This window comes from Elephas maximus, chromosome 12 (genome assembly GCF_024166365.1).
Source record: "Elephas maximus indicus isolate mEleMax1 chromosome 12, mEleMax1 primary haplotype, whole genome shotgun sequence".
NCBI classification, from domain to species: domain Eukaryota; kingdom Metazoa; phylum Chordata; class Mammalia; order Proboscidea; family Elephantidae; genus Elephas; species Elephas maximus.
This window is the reverse complement of record NC_064830.1, coordinates 90,253,033-90,276,598: the sequence shown is the minus strand read 5'-3', so window position 1 is coordinate 90,276,598 and position 23,566 is coordinate 90,253,033. Positions and strand designations below refer to the sequence as shown.

Below are 23,566 nucleotides of genomic sequence, written 5' to 3'. Positions count from 1 at the left end.
AAGATGGGCCAGGAGCTGTTGGTATGGTAGGTAGTGAACACCCTGTGCCTGGAGGTGGACAAACAGAGTTCTGAGTCCCACCACTGCAGGGGGATGCTCACACTTACAGTGGAGAAGACTGCAAAGCAAACCCCTTGTCCTTAGCTAGAGCTTGGCTGATTCTTTGCATTACGAAAGCCATGCAAAGGGTCGGTCTTGCCATTTCTAGCGTCCAAAGAGCCTCCTGCAGGGACACTCGAGCGCGCGCGAACACACAAACACACACACACAGGTGGTCGTGCGCTGGCTCACATACATACGGACACAAAACATAATATCTCTCTTGATGCAAACGGGTTCACAGCGCCTCTCCCCAAGGTTATTCCCTTAATTTCTTCCCTTACCCTTCACTCTCACTCTTCCAGCATCTCAGTACCTCCCTCCGCATCGTCTCTCTTCGCATCTCTCCCAGCTTTTCTGGCTCTGCCCTTCCCCAGCCCTCTGTAACCCCCTTCCAGGCTTCTCCAGACCCTCTCCTCGTGCTTCCCCCTCCCGCGGACTACAACCCCCAGGCGCCCCCAGCCCCCGGCGCTGCGCATGCCCCCTGCTCCCCGCCCCCTCCCGGCTCCCCCCTCCCTCCCTTCCTCCTTACCTCCCTCCGCCCCCCTCCCCCACGCCTCGGCTCCCGCATCCCTCCATCCAACCCTGTGCCGCAGCCGCATCGCCACCGCAGCCCCGGCAGAGCCGAGCCCGGCCCAGGCCCCTGCCCCTGCCCGGCCCTCGGCCAGCCGCCCCTGGTCCCGCCCCCGGCAGCGGGCCCCCTCCAGCAGCTCCGGTGCCCCCCGGCGCCCCTAGACCCCGGCCCTCAGCACCTGGGCAGGAGGCAGGGAGCAACAGCAGAGGCAGGAGGACGAGGAGGAGGAGGAGGAGCCGTCGCAGGATGAAGGATCGGACTCAGGAGCTGCGGAGTGTGAGCTTGGGGGTGGGGAAAAATGGGGGGCGGGACCCCAATATTTGGGGAGCGCTTGGGGGTTGAGTGGGGGAGGCTCTGGGACGTGTGGGCGCATTATGAGACTGGAGCTTGGTGGCCGAGGCTCCCAGTATCCCGAGGCACCTGATGTCTCCAGTGAACCTGCATTTTGGGAACAGTGGCTGGAAGGGGTTGGAGGCCATTAAGACACAAGGGGGCAGGAGAAGTCTCGGGGGCCTCAGACACCCCACATTCCCCGGAGGGCCCTGGGGTCTAACCTGGGGGTTGGGGGAGAGTGAATGTCAGGAGAAAATTGAAGGTGCTGTCACCCCCTGGGCAGATTTGCCAGATTAGAAGGATGGGGACGGTTAGTGGGCCCGGCGGAGAGTCTAGCAGGACCCAGATTTGGGGGATGCTGTGAGGAAGGACGGGGGCTGGGACCGAGATGCCGACAACTGGCAGTGAATGAAGTGTGTGTGTGTGTGCACCCGCATGCGAGTGTGTGTGCTCTGTGTGGGGAGGAAGACACCTCTCAGAGATAGGGAGGGAAGAGATGGCCTTAGCTGGACAGCCAGGCCCTGAGATGGGGTGACCCTAGAGGTGGCAGATGGGGGTGCAGAGGAGGAAGGGAGGAGGTGGCACATGCAGGACCATGGAAGTGGGTTGTGTGACATGGGCTGTGCTCTGCTGGGGGGAACTGGGGCATCTTGAACCGTCGGGGTCGGGGAGAGGCTGATGTGGGCCCCGGGGTGCAGGCCTGAAGAGGCCTGCCTCCAAGAGTCTGGCCAGGCAGTTAGTTGTGTTTGGTGACAGGGGAGGAGTGTGGCACTGGTGTCTGCAGTGGAGGCTGCTGTTTGAAGGGACTGGGAGTGGGGGCTTGATAAGACTGGTTTCTGGGGCAGGGAGGATGCTGGGGGATTTGGAGAGATAACCTAGGGCTTGGGGAGGCAGAGCTGACAGTCTGGCATGTGCGCGGGCCTGTGGTGTTATATTAATAAACATACTAGCCTTGGTCAGTGTATCCTGGTGCACTGGGTCTTTACTGAAAGTCTGTTGGCTGTTGCTCTAGGGGCTATTCCCCCATTTGACAGATGAGGAGACTGAGGTTTGGAGATGGGTGGGAAGGGACTTGCCTAAGGTTGCCAAGCAAGTGGCTGGGGGTGGGGTCACACTGGAATCTGAGTTTCCCATCTGCCAGGTTGACATGTGTCTCTGCTTTTCTGACCTTTGAAACAGAGGTCTCGACCCTGGGGGTGAAGGGGTCTGCCTTTGAATGGAGCCCTGGATTTGGGGGTGGGGAACAGGTTACAGAGAGACAAGGGGAAGGGGCTTGGAGGCAAGGGATTGCTGTCTCTGGGGAGAGGCAAGCAGGAAGAAGAGAGGAGCTGGTGACTGAGGGAGGGAATTTTGAAGGTTCATTTTTTATTAAACTTTTACGAAATATACTCTCAGCATCAGGAGAATAACAACAATAATAATAATAGCCAACACTTCTGCACCAGACACTGTTCTAAGTGTTTTATTCATATTAGCCCATTTTGATCCTCACAGCAACCCTATGAGGTTGGTACTGGCATGTCCTCTTTTTTATTTTTAATAAAAAAAATTATTAAGGCCCCTGGGTGATGCAAGTGGTTTGCACTCTGCTGGTAACCAAAAGGTTGGCGGTTCGAACACACCCAGTGGCACTGCGGAAGAAACAGGCCTGCTATCTGCTTCTGTGAAGATTGCAACCAAGAAAACCCCATGGAGCAGTTCTACTCTGTCACAAGTGGGGCGTCCTCAGTCACAAATCAACAACAGAAACAAATGCAACAGCAACAAAATTATTGTGATAAAATATATATAGAATATTAAATTGGCCATTTTGACCATTTTTAGGTGGGTATCCCATTTTATAGAAGAGAAAACTGAGACCCAGAAAGGGTAAGTAACTTGACCAAGGTCACACAGCTAGTAAAAGGCAGGATTTGAACCCAAGCAGGCTGGCTCCAGTATCGGTGCTCATCATTCCCCTTCTCTTGAAGTGCAGTTTTCAAAGCAGGTTAGATCCTTACCAACCTCCTGTTGAGGTAGTAGGACTACCTCATTCTATAGTTGGAAAAACTGAGGCCTGGAGTTGTAAAATAACTTGCCCAAGGTTGTTCAAGAGAGGAATCTAGATTTGAACCCAGATCCCCTGCTGCCAAGATGATTCCGTGACTCAAAAAAAAAACCAGAGAAATGGAAAGTCAGTTTGGGTGAGGTGGTGGCAGAATTGTGGTATAATTAGAGGAAGAAGGAGGAAAAAAGGGATAAGACAGGGGTGAGGGGGGAGGCAGGGGACAGGGAGTCCTTATCTGAGTAGTTCAGGGTGCCCCTGGCCAGAGGTGAGAAGTCCTGTCAGCTGGGGGTGCTGGGGGCTGGGTGAATGCTGGTAGGTTTGGTGTTAGTCACAGCTCAGGGAAACTGGAGATTTGGGAGGAGGCGGGAGGAAGCTGCCAGATGCAAGGAGTGGGAGTGTCCCCCCACCAGTGTTGAGAGCAGGAGGCTGGTAGGTGGGAGAGCCTAGGCAGGGCGTGGGGGGCTTAGGAAGAGGGCCTTGGAAGATGCTGGCAGGACCAAGGGGGCTGGTGGTGGGAGGGGGTGTCACCCAGGGGGCCTGATTGTCTTTCCATCGGTACCTTAGAGTTCCCACTGGTTTCTCAGGTCCGATTATCACATAGCCATTGAAAGCACAGACTGGATTCAAATTCCAGCCTTGCTACTTCCTGTGTGATCTTAGGCAAGTTGCTTCACCTCTCTGGTCCTCAGTTTCCTCATCTGTGAGTTGCTAGTAATGATTAATACCTGCTTTGCAGGGTGCAAAGTGCCTGAAAGAGGGTCTGGTGCACAGCAATGCTGTATGAGTGATTGTTATTCCACAAATGACTTGCTGATTTCTCTGGACCCTCATTATCAGTCCCCTAAGGTGGGCAGGATATGCCTCCCAATTTATTTTAGAGTAATTTGAGGGCCAGAGACGTAAGCTGACTTGCCTAAGGTCACATAGCTGTTAATAGCACAGCTGGGGTTAAACCGGGGTTTTTGTCTCCAGTTCACCAAGCACATATCGTTGGGAACTGGGAGCTGCTGGGGTGGATGTGGAGGCTCTATTGGGGTGTTAGTGAGCTGAGTAGGGGTCTCAGGGCCCAAGGAGTGAGGCTAGGTTGGGGCTCCAGAGGAAAAGATAGGGAGCAAATGAGATAGAGAGGGAAGTTGGGCAGAGAAAACAATGAGACACGTTATGGGAGGTGGCTGTGGAGTGGAAGGCAGGAGAAGTGGCAGAATTGGGAGACTGGAAAGAGAGGTGAGAGGAAGCTGAAGTGAGGGGGGCTTGAACTTGAGGCTGCGTGGGAATGGGGTTGGCATAGGACAGGCCACATACCCTGAGCACCTATCTGTAGCACTCAGGTAGGGGCAGGTACAGTAAGCACTTGATAAATGCAGACCTGAAGGAGCATCAGCAAAGAGTGGCCCATCGTGTCAGAAAGGTGGGCAGGGACCAAGGGAACCCTGGGTGATGGCTTATATCCTCCGGTGGCCCTGGACTTCTTTCTGTCATTCAAACACGCCAAGTTCATCCCTGCTTCAGGGCCTTCGCACTTACTGTTCTCTCTGCCCAGAATATGGTTCCTTCTATCTGGAATACTGTTCCTTCTGCCACGAATGCCGTACCCTCTGCCTGGAATGCCGTTCCCTCTGGCTAGAACAGTGTTCCCTCTGCCTGGGCTGCTGTCCCTCTGCCTCGGATGTTGTTTCCCTTAGATTATGGCACAGTTGGTTCCTTCGGGACTCAGCTCAAATGTCACTTTGCCAGAAAGGCCCTCCCTGACCATCCTCTATAAAGTAGCCTCCCCTGATACCCGTTTCTCTCTGTCACATCCCCCTATTTCTCTTCCTCCTACTATTTAGCACAATCTGAAATGATCTTGTTTTTCCTTGTCTGTCTTCCCCCACTGGAACATCAGTTCCTTGGAGGCAGGGTCTTCTTGCTGGTCTTGTTCACCACAGTATTCCCAGCACTGAGATGACAACTTGGCACAAATCGTACATATTTGTTAGATGAATGAATGACTCAGTGGGGCAGAGGGAGGACAGAAATGCAAGGTGGGGGAGGGTAAGGCAGGGAAGATGGAGGAGAGAGGTAGGAGTGGAGGCTGGGTTATGGAAGGGAAGGAGGAGGAGCCCAGGCCAGGAGACAGATGGACAGAAGCTTGGGGGGTGGGGGTTCCGTGTGAGGCTGCTGCCTCCAGATCAAAGGACACTTAAGGCTCCTAAGGAGCATGTGTGAGTGCGTGTGTGTTATGTTTACAAACACATGCACACACTCTAGGATTTTTCTATCACCCAATTCCAGTCTCTTTCCACCTCTGTTTTGGTCACCATCTTGTGTGTTTGTGTCAACATCTTGCCATCTGTCTCTTTGGTCACTGACTTGTGGCTCCCTTGTCCCTCTCTCCTCTCCTCCTTCCATCTCTGTATTTGTCTGTGTTGTCTCCCCACCGGCACACATACACAAGGGCTGTTGGTGTCTCTGATATGGAAGGCCTGTACTTTAAGAGGCCCAGAGGAAGCCAGACTGAAGCTAGAGGTTTGGATTTGATGCCCCCTATTTCTAAGGAGGAGCCCTGGTGGCATAGCAGGTAAGAGCTTGGCTGCTAACCAGAAGGTCGCCAGTTCAGATCCACCAGTTGCTCCTTGGAAACCCTATGGGGCAGTTGTACTCTCTCTTATTAGGTTGCTGTGAGTCGGAATCAACTCAACGTCAGTGGGTTTTTTTTCTCCACCAAGGATGGAGCCCTAGTGGTACAGTGGTTAAAATGCTCAGCTGCTAACCAAAAGGTCAGTGGTTTGAACCTACCAGGTGCTCTGTGGGAGAATGATGTGGCAGTCTGCGTCTGTAAAGATTTACAGCCTTGGAAACCCTGTGGGGCAGTTCTACTTTGTCCTGCAGGGCCACTAGGAGTCAGAATGGACTTGACGGCAGTGGATTCTGTTTTGGTTATTTCCAAGGAAGTTCCAGAAGGTACCCAGGAACTCTGTACAGGCTCATTTAATCTTCAGCCTTCAAAAATTGGTGAAGAGTGAAGAGCAGACAGCTTGGGTTTGAATCTAGGCAGTACCACCCCATCAACTGCGTGATCTTGGATAAGTTACTTAATCTCTCTGTGTCTCAGTTTCCTTCCCTGTCAAATGGGAATAAGAAGAGTACCTACCTCATGGCGTGGTTGTAAAGATTAAGGAGAAAATGCAAAGCATGGTAATAGGGCCTGACCCCTGGTAATCAGTACATACGTGTTAGATGTACGTAAATGATTATCTTCCTCATTTTGCATGTGAGGAAACCGATGCTGGAATTGTCCATCCGTAACAACAGAAACTGGATCAGGGCACATTTGCCACCTTTTCCTAGGTAGTCTCATTTGCCCACAGTCTGCCTTCTTTTAGGCTGGGCCTAACTTCCTCCAGAAATGGAGGTTGTACTTATTATTACACATGTATACCACAGAGCAGGGAAGGCCCTTGAAGAGCACACACCCCAGCCTGCCCATTTCCCAGGAGATGGGACTGGCGCTCAGAGAGGAGCTGGGATTTGTCTAGGGTCACGCACAGGCTGGAACTGCTGGCTTCCTGTCTGGGTTCTTCCCGCAGCCCCACAACAGACAGACATGGGCCCTTCTTCCTGATTTTCCATCCCAGTCATGGGAGTTCAGCAGCACCAAGGGCACAGCAGAGCAGGCTCTTTGGGGCCAGGTGGGAATAGAGGGACAGCATCTGTCAGCAGGATGGAGGGGAAGAGCCCGAGATTTAGATTTAGCAGCAGTCAGCACTGGGCTCAGTTCCATCTCTGGCCTTCTTTGCTGTGAAGCCCTAGGTGGGCCAGGCAACCTCTTTGAGCTAGTTTCCTCATCTGGAACATGAGGATAGGAGGGGAAGGGGGTAATATCTAGTCCTCACTGAGCAATTAGTGTCTCTGGCAGCATTAGGCATTCTTTCTGCCAGGCCTTGTTGCCTCCTCCAGACCACCATTTGCCATTTGGGGTAGACAGTATCACTGCCATTCTGCAAATGTGGAGACTGAGGCTCAGAGAGGCAAAGTCACGCGGTCTTTCTAGCTGCTGACCTGGGACAAGTTACCTAGCCTCTTTATGCCTCAGTTTCCCCATCTGTACAAGGAGGTTATAATGATACCTACCTCAGGGTCCCATTGTAAGAATGGATGGATGAATATATGCAGAACACATAGAGCAGTGCCCAACATATTGTAAAATGATATGTAAATGTCTGCATAATTATAAACATGGCGGTCAACAGTCCTTACAGAGTTTTAATGAAGATTAAATGAGATAACAAGAATGTAAAACTTATGCAAAAAGTGATAATATTTGCTAGGTTTTCAGGGCACAGAGACCCACCCAGATTGGGCCTTAGCAGAGGCTGACCTGAGAGCTGGTGGTAGAGTCACTGGGAGGAGGGTGGCCTGGTCTCAAGGCTTCCAAGGGGCTGTAGGGGAGGCATGTCCTGGAAGCCATGGCTCCCCAGCCCTGCTCAGCCTGTGCACCCTTGGGTAAGTCACTTTCCTCTCTCCCCTCTGACTTTCTGTTCCCTCACCTGTGAAATGGGGACAATGGGATATGCTCAGCCTTTCTCAAAGGGCTTTGGGGGTGAGGATCAAAAGGAATTAGGGATGTGAAAGTGCTTGGTAAACCATAAAGAATTATTAGTTTTCTTTGTAATTATCATACCAAATAAATCAAACGTGAGTCTGCTCCTTTTCTTCCTCTCTCAGAGTCAGGTAAACAGATATCCCAGGACATCCCAGGCCAGAATCTAAGGGAACTGGCTCTGGGAACAACAGGAGAGATTGGAAGAACTTCCTTCCTGAAGTCAAGATTGGAAAGGGAAAGAGAAAGAGACTGAAAACAGGCCTTGTGACCTGTAGATAGCAGGGCTGAGAGCTGCGTGAGGGTTTGAAGTCAGAGAAAGTGCAGAGAAATGGCTTTTGGCTCTAGGGGAGGGAAACCTCGTGTGCCAGCTGGCTTTTTGAGGACAGAGAAGGTGGAGAGCATCATGGAAGGCCCATGGGTCCTCAACAATGAGCCCGGCATCCCAGAGCGGTCCCGAGTCAGGTGTAGACTTGAGAAGCTAGAAGTCATATCAGCGTCTCCAAGACCCACCTGGTGCCACCCCTCCTTCTGGGTGCAGCGGTGGGTGCGCAGAGACAGAGAAACCACCCTTTCCAGGCAGACATACGGGGTTGTCTGGAAATAAACATCAAGTGTCTGTGGGAGGAATCCCTGGGGCTTCATCTGGGCAGGGGTTGGGTGGGAAGCTGAGTGCCCCCAGGAGTGTCTAGCTGGTGGTCTCTGCTGGACTGTGCCAGCTCTTCCAGATTCTCCCAGGGCTCAGCTGATTCTGAGTTCTCTTGGCTGTCTAGATTCCATCGAGGGCCCATCTGGCTCTGTCTCGGTTCGATCTCAGTTGTCTCGTCCTGTCTGGGTTTCATCAGGTGCTGTCTGCGACCTGCTCAGACCCTGTCAAGGTTCTGTGTGTGTTCCTCTCTTTAGATCCCAGGTGGGCCTACACCAGAAGGCTCTGTTTGGGTGCTGTCTTGATGCTGTGTAGGTTCCGGCAGTTATATTCTGCCTGAGTTCTGGTGAGGTTCTTTCTGGAAATCAGGGTGAACTCTGCTTAAATTTCTATTGGAGTTGACTAGGGCTTCAGGATGTAATTAAGCTTGACGGGCTCAGGTTTGGCCCTCAGACCTCTGTCCCAAGCAGACAAAAGTCTGCAGCCAGGGGTGTACAGCCTTGGGAAGCCCTTTTCTGGCTCTGAATGAGTGCACAGACCTGAGGCGCGGAGAGGCAGCGCCCTCCTGAATGTCCCTAGGGCATGAGAGCACATCTGTATGTCCACATGTGTCAGTGTGTGGCTTCCCGGTGGGTCTGCGTGCAGGTGGATGTCAGCTTGTCAGTGTACTCTGTGTGGGTGCCAGTGGGCCTATTTCTGTGTGCCTGCATGTCAGCCCTTCTGTCTGTGTCACTGGTCTGTCTGGCGGTGGTGTTGGCTGTGTGGGTGGGTAAACCCCTTTGTGTCTCTGAGCCCTGGGGGTGGAGTGCTGAGCAGCTGCAGGTTGCAACTGGGAAATCCAAGCAAGTGAGAGTAGGTGGGTGTGAAGTTGGAAGGGGCTGGATGAAAGGGAGAGAATACTTGGAGAAGAGTCTAGAGAGCAGCTGAGAGGGGGCGAGAGGGAGCGGGGAGGAAGACGCAGGGAGCCAGGGGGGATTGGGGCACTGCCTGTGTTTCTCATCCAGCCCTCACTGGGTCTGACTGTGCTTGCTCAAATTGGCGCCTGCCAGTGACCTTGCATAGGGGACATGGTTGATTGAGTGGAGGCTGGAGGGGAAGAAAAGGGGAGGAAAGCGAGGCTGGGGGGTGGTGGAGTCGTTCAGGCCCCTGGGCCTCCAATCCAGACCCCTTCGGCGAGACTGGAGCCAAGAGTATAGCGCAGGCTGACATTTAGCTGGTTGTAAAAACACTGAAATACTTCCAAACTGGTTAGCCAGTAACAACTGCCCCAATGCACCTCCTACCTCCTGAGTGCGACTCTGCCTCCACAGGGCCATATCCACTCAGAAAGTGCACTTTTGCCAATTCCTTCCAAGGTGCCCTTTGGGCTCTACGCTACCCTGGCGTCCAGGACCCCGTTCCACAAGATATCCAGTGTTCTCCTGACTGGTTGGTGCCCTTGCCATCCACCCTGCATAGGACCCCTCCCAAGACCCCTTTTCTGAGCCTAGAGCTGGGAGCATGTATGTGTGTGCAGTGGGGAGAGGGCCAGAGGGTTAGCCTTGGGGATCACAGTAGGGCCTGCCCATGGATTCAATCTTTCTTTGTCTCCCAGGCGAAAGACAGTGATGATGAGGAGGAGGTGGTCCATGTTGACCGGGACCACTTTATGGATGAGTTCTTTGAACAGGTAACTGAACCTCCCAATGTCCCAGTCCCAGCCCCCAGCCAGCAACTTCCTTTTTCCTGTCCCCCCCTCCCCCCACCACTTCTGTACCCTCCCTGGCCTTTTATCAACCCCTTTTTGTGCCTGGCCCATTTCCCTGAACCAAATCCCCCGGGTCCCCTTGCCTGGCCTGGTGACTTGGCTGAGGCAATCTTCCGCCCCAGGTGGAAGAGATCCGGGGCTGCATCGAGAAGCTGTCGGAGGATGTGGAGCAGGTGAAAAAACAGCATAGTGCCATCCTGGCCGCCCCCAACCCAGATGAGAGTGAGTGCCCACTGCTGGAGGGCTAATGGGGCAGGGGAAGGAGGAGTCTGGGCCCCACCAGGCTTCTCACCTGCCCTTCCCCTTCCCTCAGAGACCAAACAGGAGCTGGAGGACCTCACAGCAGACATCAAGAAGACGGCCAATAAGGTTCGGTCCAAGTTGAAAGGTGAGGAATGCAACCCCCTGACCAGGGCACAAAAGAACTCTGCCCTCCATTGAACAGAAAAGGCCTTTCCATTAGGCAATATCCACAGACTTTCATAAGCCAAATTCCTAAACAATGAGAAAGCACAAAATCCCACATTTCTCCCCTTTGCTCCAGATTCTTTGGGAGAAATGAGGGAGAGGAGGGTTTCTGTCCAAATAGGACCTAAGCTCTGCTGGTTCCATCAGCATGAAACCAGCATTCATCTGCCAGAAAAATATCATGTCTTCCAAGTGTCTTTGCTTTCATTAAGTCCTTATTTCCCCAGAACAGTGCCCGGCATGGCACTAAGAACCCAGTAGGTGGGCTCAACAAATGCTTCTGAAATGGTGTCTTCAGCTCAGGACAGATTGGACCGTGTGGCTGACATCAGGGGCTGGAAAGCTTTCAGGAGGGACTTGCCAAATGCTCATGTATTCACTCTAATTTAAGGGCTTGGGTGCTGGTAATAACTACCCTCCCCCAAAGCATTGTGGGTTGGAAACCTCCTTGTCGGTTGGTGCCAGGGGAATAGCAGTGTTACCGTGATGCTAATTTGTATCCTCACGGTAATTCAGCATCAGAAAGCTTTTACCAGGTACCCACTGTGTCCCAGGCACAGTGCTAGGCTCTGGGGAAAAGGAGCTATACCAGACACCTGGCCCTGAGACCTGAGAGCCCCGACCTTGGGCCAGGGAGATGGGGACATGAATTCTGTGCTGCTCTGGACTCACAGGGAGACATGTGTGGACCTCTAATGCTGACTTGTGAAAACAAACACCTTTCGCACTCAGGAGATTATGTTGCAGTGGGATATCTCCTAAGCTGGGAGCACATTAAGTTCAAATTTAGGCAGACAGAGTCCAGCCTCCACTGCAAACTCACTCTGGACGTACCCTCTACCCTCAGCTTTCTCATTAGTATGGTAAAAAAAAACGGAAGCAATTTCAAAGCTGGCTTTTTTTTTTTTTTTTGGCAACAAAATATTGTTTTCAAATGAAACCTTACAAGGGACCCCAATATGTAAAACAGACAAAAGTTGGGCTTATTGTTGTCAGGTGCATCAAGTCGGTTCCGACACATAGCAACCCTACGTACAACAGAACAAAGCACTGCCCAGTCTTGCACCATTCTCACAGTCATTGCTGTGTTTGAGCCCATTGTTGCAGCCGCTGTGTCAATCTATCTCCTTGAGGATCTTCCTCTTTTTCACTGACTCTGTACTTTATCAAGCATGATATCCTTCTTCAGGAACTGGTCTCTCCAGATAACATGTCCAGAGTATGTGAGATGAAGTCTTGCCATCCACGCTTCTAAGGAGCATCCTGGGCTGCTCTGGCTGAACTGGAGTTGGGAGGTCCAGGGCCCTACCTCCCTGCAGCAGCCACTGAGGTTCCTTCTCAGAGGCAGGGTTCCGTGGAACACGGTTTAAAAACCCCTGGACGCAGTGATCTGTTTGGGTTCACTCACCTCTGACCTCAAATACTCGCTATAAAACCATGAAGGCCCCGTGATTCAGGTTGTAGGAATGGGCCCAGAAAGAAGCTGGAAAAGTGGTAGTGGCTTAGAGACTTTGATGTTCCAGACCTCCAAAAAAGAAGAATTCGCCTCCTTCCTCCTCCAGCTATGTGGTGACATGAGCTCAGGCTTTGCGTGTGACCTTGAGTGAGTTATTTCGCCCATATGAGCCTCAGTTACTAGTCTGAACATGGGCTGATATCACTGAGCTTCCAGGATTGTTGTAACATGCCAAATAGATCGTGTAAAAGACCTTGTGCCCCCCCCCCCACCCCGCTGCCGGGCTTGGCTTCACCCCAAGTCTAGCAGTGGGACCCCAGTCTGGGCCAGCACATTCTGACACCACTGGTTTTGTGTTCTGGTGTTTTCCCAAAGCGATTGGGCCAGAGCTGTCACTCAGTCATGGTGCCACCACTGCTGGCAGGGAAGCCTTGGAGTGCCATCCAGTCCCATACCTCTCCAGCTGCAGCAGAACAGAGAAGTGATGTTCTCAGGAATGGCCTCAAGGCCCTGTGAGGTCTGAGAGGATCCCATGGTTCGTCCCTGGTGCATTTTCCCAACATAGGAGATCTTACCACAGTTCTTTTTTTTTTTTTAAGAAAATCTGAATGGTAGTGTCAGGAGTGATGATACAGAAAGCAAGGATCCCAGTTAATCCTTGCGTTTTCCAGAGCATCCTTTAGAAGTGGGATTACCCTGGACAGCGATCACCTTGCCGAGCAGGGGAAGGGCTATGTTCCCTGTTGGCACATCCGTCTGTTCAACGTAGAATTTTCCAAAGAAAGGGTGGCTACTAGAATCTGACCCACTTGGAAGTGCCTGCCTTCCACCAGAAAAAAATCCCAGGGTGGGTCCCTGTCCCTTTTCTAGATGCCGTAAGAAGTGGAAAACCTCACATACACGGCACCTTCCTGTGCCCTGGGTCCACACTCCTGGGGTTTGGGGAAGTGAGTGACAGGCCTGGAAGTGTCCAAGACTCAATCCTTCCGCCAGAATAAATAGTCCGCTCTGGTGAGGAGCCTTGGTGGTGCATGGTTGCTAACCAAAAAGTCTACCCTTCGAACCCACCAGTCGCTCTGCAGCAGAAAGATGTGTCAGCCAGCTTCCGTAAAGATTACAGCCTTTAAAACCCTGTGGGCAGTTCTACTCTGTCCTATAGGGTCACTATGAGTCCGAATGCACTCGAAGGCAATGGGTTTGCTGGGCTGGCCTGTCTGGTGACTGTGGACCTCAATCTCTCTCCCTCCTCACCCCCGGAACCGCCTCAAACACCTGTCCCTTATTCGCTGGCCTCTTGCTCCCACACTCTGGATCCTCTACTGCCCGCCCTGGCCATGGGTGTGCCATCTCTTCACGGGCCTGGGGCCTGCCCCCATGCCCCGGGTCTCTGGTCAGTCCCTGCGTCCTCTCTCCCGCAGCAATCGAGCAAAGCATTGAACAGGAGGAGGGGCTGAACCGTTCCTCCGCGGACCTGCGCATCCGTAAGACCCAGGTAGGAGGGGCAGCCGAGCGAGCGGCTCAGAGCTGAGCTGGGGGTCGCCGAGGCTGGCCTTTGCTAGGGCCAACGGCGCGGAGGCGGGACCCAGCGGGGCGGGGCTATAGGGAGGTGGGCGGGGCCACATCTGGGGGCCTTGCCGGTTTCGGCGTAGTTAGGGGGTCGGGGAGCTGGGACGTGGGTAAAGAACTGCGAACTTGTGTGGGGTTGGACTCGCAGCCCGAGCAGAAGAGACGGAAAGCTGATTCAGCCCATCCTTCTCCTCTCCACCCTCCACTGCCTCCTCACTCCCTGTGTACCCTGCTCCCTGACTCCCTGATGTGTCTCTCCCCCCCACCACCCCAGCACTCCACACTCTCCCGGAAGTTCGTGGAGGTAATGACCGAATACAACGCGACCCAGTCCAAGTACCGGGACCGCTGCAAGGACCGGATCCAGAGGCAGCTGGAGATCAGTGCGTGTGCCCCAGATTCCCCGGGCCTGCCCAAGTCTTCTTCCAGACCACAGCCCTTCCTCGTGGCGAGGGGCACCTGGCCTAAGGCTGGGTAGCAGGGAGGGTTCCCGGGTCCCAGCCCCATCCCACCATCTCAGGCCTCAGGCTGGGCCAGCCTCTGAGCCGGGAGTCCTTTCTTCCGGCAGCCGGAAGGACGACGACTAATGAAGAACTGGAAGACATGCTGGAGAGCGGGAAGCTGGCCATCTTCACGGATGATGTGAGCCTGCTGGGTGGGGATAGGGCCTATTTTTGGACAGCACTTGTCTCTCCTTCCTAAACCCAGGTTGAATTCAGGATCCTAAAATCATCCCGGAATAACTTGCAGCCTTGGACTGGGAATTGGGGAAATTCCATGGGGGCAGGGCAGGAAGGCACACCCATAAAAATGGCAAGCCCACGCTCACTGTGTGCCAGGCACTGTTCTAAGCATTTTACATATATTAACTCATTTAATCCTCACCACAACCCTACAGGGAGCCCCATTTCACAGATGAGGAAAACTGTGGCCCGGAGAGGTTAAATAACTTGCCCAAGGTCTCAGAGCTAGGAGCAGAGCCACCATTTGAATCCACGTGGTCGGGTTTCAGAGTCAGCACTCTTAAGTAAGATACACTCACTACATACTTCCTTACTGAGGCAAGTTATTTCACCAAGTGACTAATTTGCTAAATTTTGAAGATTAAAAAAAAAAACAAGTTGTAAATTTTGCTGAGGCTTTGCCCACTCCCTGCCCTTGTCATTTTATACGTGAATGAATGGACTTTCGCCTAACCAGGGTTCTTTCTCATTATAGACTCTTGCCTTGGGCTGCCTAGTCCTATATCTGTTTCTGCTTCTGGTGGCAAAATGTCAGTGGTTAAGGGTTCTAGGCTAGGTTTAAAGTGTGTGCAGTGGTTGTCTATAGGGTCACTATGAGTTGGAATCAACTCAACGGCACTGGGTTTGTTTTTTTTTTTTTTTTTGACAGTGGTTGTCTGACAGCTTTCAACAAATTGTTATTTGAATAATTGATTTTTGTTGAACTGGCTTTGAGCACATTAATTGTGGCCTAGGTAGCCTGGAGGCCTGCAAACGGCTTTGCCCAGGCTGTCTGTCTGTCAGAGAATGGAGGGCAGCATGGTGGGTGGTTCCAAGAAGAGGCACTTCCATGGACAAGGGCCAAACTCTGCCACTTGGCTCACCATCATTCAGTAGAAACCCGACATTACAATGCAAGGTGGTGTGGACTTTGGGCAAGGGCTGTGTAAGCCAAAGATGGGGCCCCAATGTGGAAGTCAAGGGTGGTTAACATGGGAGTTGGAGAAGGCTTCCTGGGGGAGGTGGCATTGAGTTATGCTTTGAGAGACAAGAAGCATTTGGATGTGAGGAGCTGGATGAAAGGCATTCTGGATAAAGAGAACAGAGTGAGCAAAGACAGGGAGAATGGGCCACTTGCCAAAGAGCCACTGGATGATTTTGGCTCTAAGATGTATGGGAGATGAGGCCACAAAGGGAGGCTGGATCCCTCCCTCTGTCTTCCCTGGGCTCCCAGTAGCCTGGTGTGTGTGTGAAAGAAGGAGCCCTGGGACAAGGTGGTGGGCCGGGGCCTCAGAACAAGCTTGCTGTGTGCCAGGTACTGTTCTAATCAGTCTACATATATCAACCCGGTGAGGTGGGTGTTACCCACATCTTCTAGGTGAGGAAACCAAGGCCCAGAGAGGTTAAATTACTTGCCTGTGGTTACAGCTAGTAAATGAAGCTGAATTTGAACACAGCCACTCAGGGTGCAGAGTCCATGCTCTTATGGGTGGTCTGTAGCTCTCTCCCCTTCGCATTGCCCTCAGATCAAAATGGACTCGCAGATGACAAAGCAGGCGCTGAACGAGATTGAGACGCGGCACAACGAGATCATCAAACTGGAAACCAGCATCCGTGAGCTGCATGACATGTTTGTGGACATGGCCATGCTCGTGGAAAGCCAGGTACCGGCTCAGCCGCGCCACCCTGGGAGCCTCTTTAGGCTCCCCCAGTTTCCAGGGCCCCTCTTCCAGCCCAGGCCCTAACCCTCCCCATGGGCCGTCTCCTCTGTCTGCAGGGTGAGATGATTGACCGTATTGAGTACAACGTGGAACATTCTGTGGACTACGTGGAGCGAGCTGTGTCGGACACCAAGAAAGCTGTGAAATATCAGAGCAAGGCCCGGAGGGTGAGCCAGGGTGGGCAACCCGGTGGAGGCTGGTGGGCTGGGAGCCGAGTGGGTGGGGCTGGGCCTGGGCTCAGAGGTGAGTGATGAAATCAGGTGAGAGGCTTTATCTCTGGCTCTGACATCTTGCTGTTTATGTTTTCTCTCCCCTCTTCTTCCTCATACCCTCCTCCCCTATCTTTTCTCCCCATCTGTCTATCTGTCTGTGTGTCTCTGTATCTCTCCGGCTCTCTCTTTCTGCCTTCTCCCCTTTACGGCCTGCAGAAGAAAATCATGATCATCATTTGCTGTGTGGTGCTGGGGGTGGTCTTGGCGTCGTCCATTGGGGGGACGCTGGGCTTGTAGACCCCACACCCCGTCTCTCCCAGACCCCTCCCCCACCACATTGGGAGCAATACCCCCACCATCCCTTTCACTCCATCCCCTGCTCCAGGCTCACCCCCAAGACAGACCCAGGCAGCCCCATCCCTTCCTCCACCCCCACGTCAGACCCTGGAGTTCCTGGTCCTCACCCTGACATAGACCACTGCCCCCTTCCCCCGCACGTAGATAGCAGCAGGCGTGAGTACACATGCACACCAACATGCATGCCGCCGGCACATGCTTGAGACGTGTGGATACCCCAGCGTGTGCGTGTACGTGTGTAGATGTGTGTAGATGCACCACATTGCCCCCCGTCCCCCCCTGAAGTCTGTGTGTGGCCTGATTTCCCCCCTCACCCCGGGGTGTTGTGTAGACTGTGGTCGAGTATAACACAGCAGCCCACCAAGTCCTGCTCTGTCTTCTCTGTGTGTGTGTGTGTCTGTACATAGATCCATGGACACAGCATTTGTGTACGTGGAGTTTTGTGTTTGAATTTAATGCAACAGCACTTCCCCCACTGGCATCCCTAACCTGTGTCTGCTACAGATGGGGCAGGTGGTGTGTACAGAGGCTCACATTCACATTACTAGAGGATCCAGTTTGTCCAAATACACAGGGGCCCATGGTGGACACCCAGCGTGATGTGGAGCAGACCCTCCTGGGCTGTTACGTGTCCTGGGGAGGGAGAGAGAGAGAGAGAGAGAGTGTGTGTGTGTGTGTGTGTGTGTGTGTGTGTGTGTAAGCCGATGGGGTTCAGCCGAAGTGGGTGGACACATACACGTGGAACTAACCTAGCTCAGCCTGTATATATATGTGAATTTCCCCCCATAGGTAGCAGAGACTGTGTGAGGGACATGTGTCTCAGGAGGTACCTGAACTGTCGATAGGTCTTCTCCTCCCCACGATTTGTACTGGACATCTGTTTTGGGTGGACACAGAAATCTATATTTCTATTCTACCTAGAATACAGCAGTGTGAATGTGTGTGGGGGGGAGAGCTTTCTAAATAGTGTGTTTCTGCCCCACTGTGTACTCTGCATATACACACATGTTTATCTTGAAGGATATGTAACCCAGCCAGGTTTGACCATCTGTATTTGTTTGCCCCTCCCCAAGAGCTGCTTGCCAGTATGTGGTCATGAGCGTACACACTGATCCAGCAATATTGGGCAACCGGGGCTCCCTGCCCTGCAAGGCCTCAGGGGCTCTTGCACACATGCCCGGGTCCTTATCTTCTCTCTGTCTCTGCCTGTGGGGAGGCTGGCACCATGAAAGTTGGTACCCCTCAGTGCACACACACATGCCAAGGCTGAGGAGGACCCGTGAAGGTGGCTACACCCAGGCACCCACATACATGCCAGAGCCCATGAGCATGCAACTGTTGGCATGGTGACTGTACAGGCCTGCACCCATGCACACACAAATGCCTCCTGGAGCAGCTTTTTGTGGCAATGTCACCCAGGAGGCAAGGTGTGGAGGGCTGTCCCAGGCAGATTGAAAATCAGAGCCCCGCCCCTTCCTGCCTGTGCCACCTCCCACGTACTTACCTGGGAGAAGCCACTGTTTGTCCCCACTGCTCGAATCTCACCCCCTGGGCTCCATCTCAGGGACCTTGGGTTTGCAGAACTGGTTATTTCAGACGTACTGGAGTGGCCAGTGTGGCAGCAACCACTCAGGGCGGGCTAGGTCCCATCCGCTGAACACCTCTCCTGCTAAAATGTCAGTGATAGACGCTCCCCCAACCAGGGCGAGATTGAGAGTGGGACTCAGGCCTGAGTTTCTGATGGTGAGGAAAGGGCCAGCTCCTCCCTCATTGTGTCTTGAGATATGCTCACGCTCACACATTCTTCAGCCAACCAGGTGAGTTTGTGTTTTTGGTGACAGGTAGGTGGTATACAGGGCAGAAGACAATGTTAGAAGCCCTTCTCTCCATGCCTAGGAAAATGGACTCACAGGTTGAAGACAAGTACATGAACGTGCTGTGCCCTGGGGTGGGCTGTACATGTGTGCAAGGTGAGGGACTCAGGTGTGTGTATGGATTTCCCAGGGTCCTATAGCAAGGGGGAAGCATGTGTGGATGTTGTATGGTGTGAGTGAATTTGAATGTAATTTCCCAGAACCCGATGCACCTCCCCACCCTTGCCCTGGCTCAGACAGACTGCCTCTCCTCTGTCCCTCCCCACTCTGGCCTGTGTGAGTGTCTGTGTGGCCATGTGTGTAATCCCCCAGGTCGGCTGTCCTGAGGAGGTCAGCCAGCCTGTCCATTCCCAGAATGCCGTTCTGAAGACAGGTGTCTAACTGCCCTGTGTCTGACTGCCAGTTCCGCTCCTATCTCAGGCTCCTTTGGGCATACCAGAGCAGGACCCAGCACCCCCCGCCCCCCACCTTCTTCCTTGGGGCTGCAAGAGGAGGGCGGAGCTGTGGCTGGAGTGATGCTACTGCCTCCTTGAGTAGTATTAGGCCCACAGCTGCCCATCTCTGGGCCCGGTTGGACCAGGGGACCCAGAGGGTCTGCTGTGCCCTAACATTCCACAAGCTGCACACATCGTATGATGTGTTTGCTTGTTGGCTGCTGTGTGTGTCCTGGAATGTTGTCTGGGGGCTGACGTCTTTTGCATGTTCTTGGACAAGCGTGTGCTGTCCACCCTCCGTGCACCTACAACCATCAAGCCCATGTGTGCCCTGTTGATGGTCCCGGGCCTGGCCAGAGCTCTATGCTCCCCTCTTCCCTTCGTCCCAGCCCTGCCTCTCACAAAGCACACTGCGTGTCCATCCCATGTGCCCGTGGGTTGATGCACGCTCTTGCCACGCCTTGAGCGTGTACATATGATGTGTTCTATGCATTCACCCTGCCTCCTTCCAGCCCACCCCACAGAGGACAAGATGGCTGGTTCCCGCTCCTTTCTCCCCGCCCGTCTCTTGCCTGCTGTGGAGCTCTGTGCGTTGGCGTGTTTCCGTGTTGCTGGCATGTCACGTGACATAGCTGTGTTTGCTGACATGAGCCCCTGCCCCCTTCTCCGTTTCTCCGTGGGTTTCTAGAGCTGTCTCCCTCCCTTCCCTGGAAGAGACAGGACTCCTGGGGTCTGGCTGGGGGCCCAGGGCCAGGCCACCCCCTCCTGTTAGCCCTCAGAGCCCCATTTCTCTCTATTGGTAACCAAGTTGCAAACGGATAAAACACAGGAAAATTCTGCCTTTCCCCCCAAGCCCTGCATGTCCTGTCCCCGGAGCCCCTTATCCCAACCCTGGGCCAAGTTGGGCCCCGTGGGATGGGAGAAATAGCAACCAATCCAACAGTGGGTTTGCTGTGTGCTCACATCCTTCTGTCCCCACCTGGGACGGGGCGCCGTGGGGAGGGGTAGATGCTGTGGTAGTGGAGGAGAGGGGGAACTGGGCAGGTAGATGGACACAGGCTTGGAAAAGGAGTTTTAATCCAGATTTGACCAGGTACAGAGTTAATGGGGCGTCTACGGGCAGAGATCTAACACTATTACAGGAACCGAATTTGGGTGGAAAGGTGGGAAGAAATGAAGGTGCACTGATTTCCTCAGCTTTCATTGAGGGCCATTAAAAGATAACCATGTAAAGGTGATACATTTTCTGAAATAATGGGATTATGACCCCCACCCACCCCAGGAGGGACGAAAGGGGTGAGAAGACCCAAAGACCTAGCTTCACTCTGAATCCAGGCCTGAGGATCGTGCTGGATGGATGCCAGGAGGCCACCCTGAGGCCTGTGGAACCCCTGCCCTCTTGCCACATGGAAAGGCCAGAAGTGGGCAGGGGCAGTTGAAAACTCCAGGGGCGTTAGATTCTTGCCAAGCAGCTGCCAAGCCCAGGTTGCACGTGAAGACGACCTGCCCTAGGACTTGGAAACATCCTGACACAGTCTCAAGGCTCGTAGATTTAAAAGGCGGAGAGCTCTAAGACAGCTGATCCCACTCAAGACCCCGGCCTCCAGCTCTGGGATGTAACCCTTCCAGCTCATCCAGGGTTTGGAAGCTTAGGACCTGGGTGGCTGGGCCACACCAGGCCTCCAGGCCCCAGCCCCGCCATCACTGGGTGAACCCTCCACAGCCTGCACCCAGCGAATGGTACGGTTCCGGCTGTCCTCCCATGAGAACAGAGGCTCGTAACCAAAATGGCGCTGAGCTTTGTTGGTGCTGACAGTGAAAGTGGTGTTGGCCACGGCCAGAGTATAGGGATTGAGCATGGGCGCGTAGAGCAGGAACGGCCTCAGCAGCCACTGCAGCAGGGCATTGAGGGTAGCCAGGAGCACCAGCAGCCAGTACGGCACCAGCGGGCGAGTGCCCACCAGCCGCAGTCCACACGGGGCCAGGAACTCCATGTTGAAGTCCTCGTAGCTCTTGTAGGGTGACTCGTCATAGCAGAAGTACACCTGGCCGCCCATTAGTTTCTCCCGTTGCTCCAGCTCCCGGGCCACTAGCACATGCATCCAAGCCACATTGCCTGCCAGTGGGAGGAGGGGGACATGCCCCTTAGTGCCCTTGGGACCATGCAGACACTGCTTTCTCCTGGGCCAGCCCATGTACATGCCACCCGCTCTTCAGGCCCATATAGCTGCTGCCCACTATAGCTACAAGCTCTGGTAAAGACTGCTATTTCCCAGGCCCCTGTAGCCACTTGCTCTCTTTGGCCAGCCTGTATGGATGCTACCCCTTCTTTTGGGCCTGTGTAGATGCTGCTTCTCTCCTCTCCTGAGGCAGTGTTGTCTCATGACTGCAATTCTCGCTTCAGCCAATGATACACTTCTTATGTCAGCCTTCCCAAGTTGTGTAGTCACGTTTCCTCATGGTCTCTACGCTGGCTCAGGTACAGATCATCTACTTCTAGCCAGTGTATACACTGCCCCTCCCGGAATCACCTAGTCCTGTCCACACCCAGAACAGATCCTCCTGCCCTGTTCTTAGCCTCCCCCACTAGCCCAGGCCTCACCCACATAGACCCGACCGTGCTCCACAGAGGCTGGGATGGCCCGGAAGAGCCGACACCCCAGGCGCAGGCCCTGGCGGTAGAAATCCCTCATGATCTGGTGACCTTCACCGTAGATGCCCGTGGGGCGCAGGGCACATGTCACCAGCGGCAGTCCCCCACGGACCTGGTGGCAAAAGGCAGGCACTGCTGAGACCTAGTACCTAGTGGACTGCTTCAGCCCTGGCCTCCTCAGGCTGGAGATAGAAAGGAGGAGCCCAGGGCGAGATGCAGGGAAGCCTGAGTGGGCCCCAGCTCTGTCTCTGACTGGCTGTGAGGATTCTGGGCAGCCCCCATCACCCCTCATCTCTGTGCCTCATTTTCTCCAGTCTCACCCTCCTTCCATTGGCCTCCAGGACCAGCTGCTCCGCCAGGGCCTTGCTGCAAGGATAGGGATGCGAGTGTACTGCTTCATACGGGGTCTCCTCATTGCCCCTAGTGGAGGAAGAGGGAAGACCCTTAATGCTGAGGGTAGATGGAGCTCTTAAAGTATGAGGGGGATCTGAGCTCACCTGTAGAAGGGGTGGCCTTTGATGTTGGGCCCTACAACTTCCATGCTGCTTGTATAGACCAAGAACCGTGTTCCAGTCTGCACACAAGCCTCAATCACATTCTTCGTCCCTGGGGTGGAGAAGGAGTATAGCCAAGCCAAGGCTCCCTCCCTCTCTGCATCTTCCTCTTACCCATCCCAAATCTAGATGAGAGCTCACAGTTCCTTCCCCAGGTCCGGGGAAAACCACAGCAGGTCAGGTGAGGGCAGGGCCTGCCATGACATGGGGCAGGGCTGTCACACACACAGAACAGATAGCCATAATAAGAGGTCAAGGCAAAAGAAGGGATGGAGAACAAACAGGCAGGATCAGGCCATGTGCCAAGGAGTGTTAGGTAGGTTAGAGGAGGCAGAAAACAGGCAGGGCCCCTCACCCTGCACGTTGACCTCGTGGATGGTCTTGGGACTGGACCTCCCAAACACGTCCACCAACCCAGCTGTATGGATGACCACATGGGCTCCAGCCACAGCTGCTGCCACTTCGTGGGCCTGGGTCACATCCCCCTGGATGGCAGTCACTTGCACAGGCCCTGGTAGGGATGGGGGAGGCCAGAGGCCCTGTCAGAGCTGAGCCATAGACTAGCTGCTGGGTTCAGCCTACACCCTTGGGAGCCACTTGTTCCACTGTGACTCATTCATCCCATCCATGTGGACTGGAACATAAACAGGCCTCATCTTTTCCACCACAGGGCTGGGGATCCTGGCTTGAGAGATGATGGGGGAAGGAGTCCACACCCTCTGCCCTACTCCCTCCACACCTCACTCACCTGTCTTTAGCTCCTCCAGCCAGGGACTCAGATGCAGGTCAAAGATGCGTATCTCACGGAGGCGGGGCTCCTGCTGCTGTAGCAGCATCCGTACCACATGCTCCCCCAGGAAGCCACAGCCACCTGTGACCAGGTACACCTGCTCCTGGGCCTGTGCAGTGCCTGCCATGCTGGGCTGGGGGAAGAAGCCCTGGCTTACCTGGGGTGGCTGCTGCTACCTGCTCCAGAACCTTCCACTTCTGGAAGGGGGCCTGCTGGCCTAGTAGATTGGAGCAGTGACCCAGGGCTGGAGCTGTGCCTGGAGGCACAACAGCCAGGCCACTGACCTGTGACCTTGCCAACTAGTTACTAACGAGGGTAAGCACTTGGGGTGCAGGAAGGGGTCAACAGTTGGGGTGGATAGGTAGAAAGGCTCTAGGGCAAAAAAGGAGGGTGGGGAGGCAGGGAGCTGCGGAAGGCAGGCAGGGAGGGTATAGGAAGGTGGGAAGGGCTGGACTAGGGGAAGGGAGGCCTGGGCCCTGGTGTGGCCTCTACCTACCTGAAGCGACTGCGCCAGTGTCCAAACTGGTTCCTGGAGGGGCTGTCTCTCGTCACTGTTGCCTGGGCCAGTCGGCCAGCGACACACCTTCCCCCTTCCGCTTGCTCCTCCTCCTCCCTCCTGGCTCATTCCAGGAACAGAGACCAGCCTCCACCTCTCCACAGCCCATGCTGTCGCCATAGGGCGCCCCCTAGTGGCCACTGGGCCATTTTGCGACCCACTGGCAACCCGTTCT

The 23,566-nt window shown here is 54.1% G+C and overlaps 2 protein-coding genes across 7 annotated transcripts; one reads left to right on the top strand and one right to left on the bottom strand.

Moving 5' to 3' along the window:
- The first annotated feature begins 678 nt into the window (after positions 1-678).
- On the top strand, positions 679-19,918 carry STX1B (syntaxin 1B). Of its 5 annotated transcripts, XM_049904524.1 has the most exons (11): positions 679-949; positions 9,637-9,709; positions 9,876-9,950; positions 10,151-10,250; positions 10,342-10,416; positions 13,371-13,444; positions 13,793-13,901; positions 14,087-14,160; positions 15,767-15,904; positions 16,018-16,128; positions 19,351-19,918. In XM_049904524.1, exons 3-11 carry the CDS (start codon positions 9,930-9,932, stop codon positions 19,468-19,470), a joined length of 822 nt encoding a protein of 273 aa, XP_049760481.1. In that variant the 5' UTR covers positions 679-949; positions 9,637-9,709; positions 9,876-9,929; the 3' UTR covers positions 19,471-19,918. The 5 variants fall into 5 exon arrangements, with proteins under 5 accessions (XP_049760481.1, XP_049760478.1, XP_049760480.1 ...); XM_049904521.1 differs by lacking the exon at positions 9,637-9,709; XM_049904523.1 differs by lacking the exon at positions 9,637-9,709 and having other exon boundaries at positions 16,390-19,444.
- On the bottom strand, positions 19,899-23,464 carry HSD3B7 (hydroxy-delta-5-steroid dehydrogenase, 3 beta- and steroid delta-isomerase 7). 2 transcript variants are annotated; one of them, XM_049904493.1, is made up of 7 exons: positions 23,332-23,458; positions 22,794-22,968; positions 22,401-22,556; positions 21,989-22,097; positions 21,812-21,911; positions 21,441-21,603; positions 19,899-20,954 (listed from the first exon to the last, which is right to left on the bottom strand). In XM_049904493.1, exons 2-7 carry the CDS (start codon positions 22,960-22,962, stop codon positions 20,488-20,490), a joined length of 1,164 nt encoding a protein of 387 aa, XP_049760450.1. In that variant the 5' UTR covers positions 22,963-22,968; positions 23,332-23,458; the 3' UTR covers positions 19,899-20,487. The 2 variants fall into 2 exon arrangements, with proteins under 2 accessions (XP_049760450.1, XP_049760451.1); XM_049904494.1 differs by lacking the exon at positions 21,441-21,603 and having other exon boundaries at positions 20,870-20,954; positions 23,332-23,464.
- Positions 23,465-23,566: the final 102 nt, after the last annotated feature.

What these genes read in the sequence shown, in the direction of transcription:
- HSD3B7 (XM_049904493.1), bottom strand. Translation starts at nt 22,962, where the DNA reads ATGGCAGGCACTGCACAGGCCCAGGAGCAGGTGTACCTGGTCACAGGT. An exon ending in AAAGGCCACCCCTTCTACAG is followed by an intron (nt 21,912 to 21,988) that starts GTGAGCTCAGAT and finishes TTCCTCCACTAG; the next exon opens with GGGCAATGAGGAGACCCCGT. An exon ending in TGGAGGCCAATGGAAGGAGG is followed by an intron (nt 21,604 to 21,811) that starts GTGAGACTGGAG and finishes TTTTGCCACCAG; the next exon opens with GTCCGTGGGGGACTGCCGCT.
- STX1B (XM_049904521.1), top strand. Translation starts at nt 920, where the DNA reads ATGAAGGATCGGACTCAGGAGCTGCGGAGT. An exon ending in TGCGCATCCGTAAGACCCAG is followed by an intron (nt 13,445 to 13,792) that starts GTAGGAGGGGCA and finishes CCACCACCCCAG; the next exon opens with CACTCCACACTCTCCCGGAA. An exon ending in TGGCCATCTTCACGGATGAT is followed by an intron (nt 14,161 to 15,766) that starts GTGAGCCTGCTG and finishes CATTGCCCTCAG; the next exon opens with ATCAAAATGGACTCGCAGAT.